At 55.4% G+C, this 5,030-nt stretch overlaps 2 protein-coding genes across 2 annotated transcripts in view; one reads left to right on the top strand and one right to left on the bottom strand.

Moving 5' to 3' along the window:
- Positions 1–2,728, bottom strand: part of VOLCADRAFT_103848 (uncharacterized protein) — a gene marked incomplete at its 3' end in the record, with an annotated part of 6,188 nt that extends 3,460 nt beyond the window's left edge. The window contains exons 1-3 of the mRNA XM_002948189.1: positions 2,533–2,728; positions 1,741–1,967; positions 124–195 (exon numbers count right to left, since the gene is read on the bottom strand). Of these exons, the coding sequence (XP_002948235.1) occupies positions 124–195; positions 1,741–1,967; positions 2,533–2,599 (366 nt within the window). The 5' untranslated portion in view covers positions 2,600–2,728. The remainder of the gene's footprint in view (positions 1–123; positions 196–1,740; positions 1,968–2,532) is intronic.
- Positions 2,729–3,798: 1,070 nt separating this feature from the next.
- VOLCADRAFT_120612 (uncharacterized protein) overlaps positions 3,799–5,030 on the top strand; it is a gene marked incomplete at its 3' end in the record, with an annotated part of 3,431 nt that continues 2,199 nt past the window's right edge. The window contains exons 1-3 of the mRNA XM_002948335.1: positions 3,799–3,878; positions 4,122–4,244; positions 4,799–4,962. Coding sequence (XP_002948381.1) covers positions 3,853–3,878; positions 4,122–4,244; positions 4,799–4,962 — 313 coding nt within the window. The 5' untranslated portion in view covers positions 3,799–3,852. The remainder of the gene's footprint in view (positions 3,879–4,121; positions 4,245–4,798; positions 4,963–5,030) is intronic.

The following is a 5,030-nucleotide window of genomic DNA, read 5'->3' as shown; positions in this document are numbered from 1 at the left end:
CCCATACCAAGNCAAGGCCTCTACCCTCCTCCCCCCGTTCTCCCTTTACACTCTTCTCCCCCCTTTGTTTCCTTGCATGCGATTCCCCCCTTTTCCGCCTCCCCCGGTCCCGCTACTCCTCACCTTGAGGTAGAAGTGGGAGAAGATGAGCAGTATGACGAGACCCACCCCGGACACGGGCTGAACCACGGACACCTGACGACCGGGAGAGGGCGGGGGGGGGGGAGGGAGGGAAAGACGAACCACAAACGAGTGAGCTGCTGGGAGGGCAAGAATGTACCAGACGTAGGACTGACCGAAAGGCGAGGGAGGGAGGGAAGGGAGGGAAGGGTCGAGGAGGCAAGGGCATGCTATGCGGGCTGGGTGAACGGGTGGGTGTATTGGTACGAGTGTGCGCCTACTTTCTAGACACGGGTAGCCGGTTGCTGTTGGGGGGGACAAAGGAACAGGAGAGACACGGTGTCCTCTGTCGAGACGTGCGGTTCCGGAGCTGAATACCGTGCGCCGTACTGTCTCACGATCATGTTATGCCCGTGCCGTTGTAACGCTTAGCCCCTCGCCTCTGCCCCGCCGCTCCCCCACCCTACTCCTAACCACTTCCAACACCTTCCCTCTCCTTTCATACACCAGGTTTCTCATTCCCCCCCTCCCTTTTCACTACCTCTCCCCTCCTTTCTAGCCTCATAACACAGGCTCCCAACCTTTCCCCTCTCCCCCTTACGGTACCTTACTTTGCTCTTCGCCGCCTTTACGCTTGCTCCTAGAATATTACGGATTCGTTTTTTCTGCTTTCTTTCCGCATTATATTTTAGTCTTCGCGGCTAGGTAGGTAGTTCTTCCGATGACTACATCACCGCGAAGACTTCATCTTCACAAGTCGCGACTGGTTAGTTACTTCTTAGGTACTTGTGGCGTATCAGTCTATATCCTCCTTGGCATCAGCTTTCACTCGTTCACGTGGTTCGGTTTCCCCCCTCTTCCCCCCCGGTCCCCGTGAAGGCCCCTTGGGCAACTGAGGGCACCATGTACGGCTTGGGTTGGGGGCTCTAGTCTTATGAAATCCGGATCCGCTGGATCTTAGGGTTCCATGGTTTCCCTCTTTTTCCTCTTCCCCTTCTGCTGCACACTTGACACGGACCCCGCGGCTCGTTAGCTGTTTTCCATCCCCTCTCCTCCTGCTGCTTTCTCCCCTGCACAACTCCCTGTTGCGCCACCTGCCGCGTCGCTCTGTCCTTTCCTCTGTTTGCCTGTCTGTCTGTCTGTCTGTGTGTATCCGTCTGCTTGCGTCTGTTCGTCTGGCTGGAAGTCCTAGCGAAGCAGAAAGCCCGGATGGCCTAGGATGCACACAGCACCCCTCCCCCCGGCGGCTCCATTCCCACAGAGGTGCAGCGGGCGGCATACCAAGGGGGCCGAGCCCCATGGCCCCTGAACCAACACGCCCAACCTCCTCTGGACTCCGGTATCCGTAGGGCTCCTCAGGTAAGTAGGCTCCACAGGTTGCGGGGAGAGGGGGATGAAGACAAGGGCCGGGACCCTACCCTACCCTGCCCTACCCCTGGAACGGGGAGCTCCCCACCCCAACCCCGTCTGTCCTAGCACCATCAGAGGTCTGGATAGGGAAGCTCTCAGATTAGGAAGGGGATCATTAGGGGATACAAAATCCAAAGCACCAACCGCCAGAGTTCAGGGCCGGGTTCGGGTCTGGAAGGTAGAGGTGCAGGAAGGGGGAGGGGAGCTCACCGGCGCGTTAGCGAAGGCGACGATCATGAGGAGGGCTCCGCCCAGGTCAGTGAGCATGCCGGTAAGCCATAGCCCGGAGCGGAGGTACAGCAGAAGCGTGGTGCGATTGAGCACCAGCCGCGGCAGCGTCCGTGTTGCCTGCTTTTGTAGGACCTTTCCGATGTTGTTTCCCGCAGCTGCCAGCACAGTGATGAGGATGGCAAACCACATGGGCGCGGAAAAGCGTGCTCGCGGGCGTGATGGAGTGCTCGTGTGAGCAGAATGTGTCACCGATGCCTACGCTGTTTCAGTAGATGCATGGTCGGTCCTATCTGATCTGTGACATGGTCGAGAAGAAGAAACTCAGGTCTGAGCGCAGTTGCAAATATGGAGCGAGCTGCTGGTCAAGGAGAATTCACAAGAACAACTTTACAATGGAGATGCATTCATTGCAATTATGGCAAAGAAGCAGTTATCTGGTGTTTTTCTTTGGAACCTCATCCTGGAAACCGCGTCGGGTAGCAATCCCGACAATAAAATGAACGGCACTCCACCCGTAGACGCACATACCAAATGCAAAAACGTGCACAGATCCAAAACAGACAGCACCCAATAACAGCGCAACGTAGAAAGAATGTGATGCTGAGAAAATCCTGTCAAACGCCCAGCAAAACAGGAGCCTATATGTCCACCAACGAAACCACAACGTCCCGTTGCACGCAGCAGCACTCTTCTCCTCAACTACCAGTCCTAATCTTGGGAAAAAGTTGCACTGAAACAATGCCGCTTCAGCGCATGCTTGCCCTAACCTACCCCTCAAAGAGCCTACAAATACAAAGTACACGTCCTGCTCGCAGCTTGCTACGCAACACAGTCTCATTGCATCAATGAAGTAAGCTCAATTTAAGCGCTTCACCTCGTCCGGGTGCGTCTTAGCCCACTGGTTGCAATACGTGGCAAAGTTCTTAGGTACCAGCACCAAGCTGACGTACCATAGTAGCGCAACCGGAATACTGGCAATTAGTGTCGTCTTGAGGCCTGGGCTCTCCAAAAGGTTCGCCAGCAGCACAAAAGCAAGGCCGGCAGGCACCACGAATGCCCTCTGTTGCCACCACGGCCAAGAGCGACTGTAGTGCCAGTAGTTCGTGTCAAGGGGGCAATTTGTCTGAGACGGTGATGATGGCTGCAGACCGCTTGAGGAACTCGGCTCAGACCGCTTCTGGGGTTCCGCGCTTGCTTGTGGAACCAGTGCAGCGCCTCGCCTCGCATGAAGCGCTGGGCACCGCCTTAAGATTACCAATGAAAACTTTGCGCATGAACCCATAGCGACAGGCCTCCTCAGATGTGTGGCCATCGTGTCACGACTAGGACGTATCGCCTGAAGTCTCAATAAGAGCAGGCTGTGCAACTGTTATTTATTTTAATAAATGTAGGCGATATCGATATCGGTCTGAACGGAGCCAACTCTCAGTCTGTATGGCGTGTCTGAGCGGGAGACAACAAGTTCGTCTGATGCTGGACGAATAAATCACTCTTAACTATCGCCGATCCTTATATATAACACGTTATATAATACGCGAAGTTTATAGGCCGATGAAGAATGCGATGGCGCAACATTGTAGGGAGCAATGCGGTACCCAACAACACAACAGAGAATGCCGCCCATCTATCTTAGGAGTTACAGTTCATCACAACCTCTTACTTCATGGAATATTTCTGCCTAGTAAAGTCAGCGGTGGAGGACAGGGTGGTCCAAGGGTCAGTACTGTCCGCGCTCACCGACCTTAAGCAGGTTTTGGTTCTTGTCAGGAATTAAATCTAGTCACTCGTAGTGCCTGGACATCAAGGCAGTCTAGGAGGATTGTGATGCAAGAGCTAAAAGGACGCAAAATGGCGCATTCAGAACGCATAACTCTTCATGGCAATCCAAGTTGAGTAAAATGCATATTAAAAATGGGAAAACTAGGTTGCACAGCTTCCATTTGAGTTGGACACTGTTGTACTCTTCTGTACCTCTTACCGTGAGAGCAAAGGTTCGTCAAGAATGCAAATGATGCTCCAATATGCGGTGAACTTTATCCTGAAGTACCCACAACAGCTTGTGACGTGCTGGATAGCGATAGCAGTGTCTGGATGCTGCTTGTTCGAAGCCACTTTGGGTAAGCCCCAAAGAGCTGCGTCAACGGAATGCAGTTTTAATACATTATCGATGGACGCATAGGATTTGTCCCTTGACTCACCATAGGTTTTCCACAGCTTCTGTGCCCCGAATAGAAATTCCTTGGGAAGCATACCGAAAAGAGGCACCTGTGCGGCTCGCTACGAAGAACTATGCTTCGCGCTTTGTCTCGCACCTCCGCGGGCCGAAGATCGAACCAACCTCCACATGATCGCACCCCCAGCTCTCCCTCTTCGCATGTCCGCGTCCCCGCCCCCGCTCCGCGTAACGCTGGCTGGGGGCTTCTGGTGAGCCTTGCACTTTTGCTGGGCCTTGTGCTGTACTGGTACGGCACAGCCCTCCCGCAGTGAGTGCCGTGAAAGCGACGACGAGATGTGGGGGGCGGGGAACGGAGCGGACGCACACACACGCACACACACAGCTACCCCCTCTCTCTGCTGGGTTAAGGGAAAATGAGCTTTCACCCATAATGCATCACATCGCATCACACATGGGGCAGATAGGGACGCAACGTAAGCACTTCAGCCTTCTACCTTCTGGATCTCTTGAAGCGCGGAGAGCAACTCACCCGCCCGTCCACTCACCCACCCCACCATGCACCCCGTCAGAGGAGCCCCGGAGGGGGCCCTTCCGGACTTCTTGCCATTCTACCATTCGAAGCCCTCGGGGCCCTTGGGGGGTTTCGTCACGGGGCGGAATGGGAAGGGGGGCGAATACCCCGCGAGAGGGGGACTGGCCGCCATGCCGGGCCCATTGCCTTGTGGATATGTAGGTATGTAGGTATGTATGTACGTCCTTAGCAGTCCCCTCCCCCAACCTGTCCCCCGTCCTGGCCCCTCTTGATCCGACACCCCTTAGACCAGACAGACCTTCTTCTTCATGCAACCCCTTACCCCGCAGGGAAGGCAGTCAGCAACGGCCTAGTAACCACCACAACCGTCAGCGGCAACCGTACAACTACCACCTCTTGCCGTTGCAACAGCTGCTGATCAGCCCCTTCTCCAGCAGCCACCAGCGCTACCTCCGCCATACGGCAAGCCCACTGTCCGTGTGCCGCTCTTCCGGTGCGTGCGTTCCGATGGGGGGCGTTTTGCCTGAGGGGGGTGGGTGGGGGTGGGGGTGGGGGTGAGCG

The sequence above is a fragment of the Volvox carteri genome (genome assembly GCF_000143455.1).
Source record: "Volvox carteri f. nagariensis unplaced genomic scaffold VOLCAscaffold_9, whole genome shotgun sequence".
Classification (NCBI taxonomy): Eukaryota; Viridiplantae; Chlorophyta; class Chlorophyceae; order Chlamydomonadales; family Volvocaceae; genus Volvox; species Volvox carteri.
Note: the sequence above shows the minus strand (reverse complement) of the source record. Positions and strands in the feature narration are given on the sequence as shown.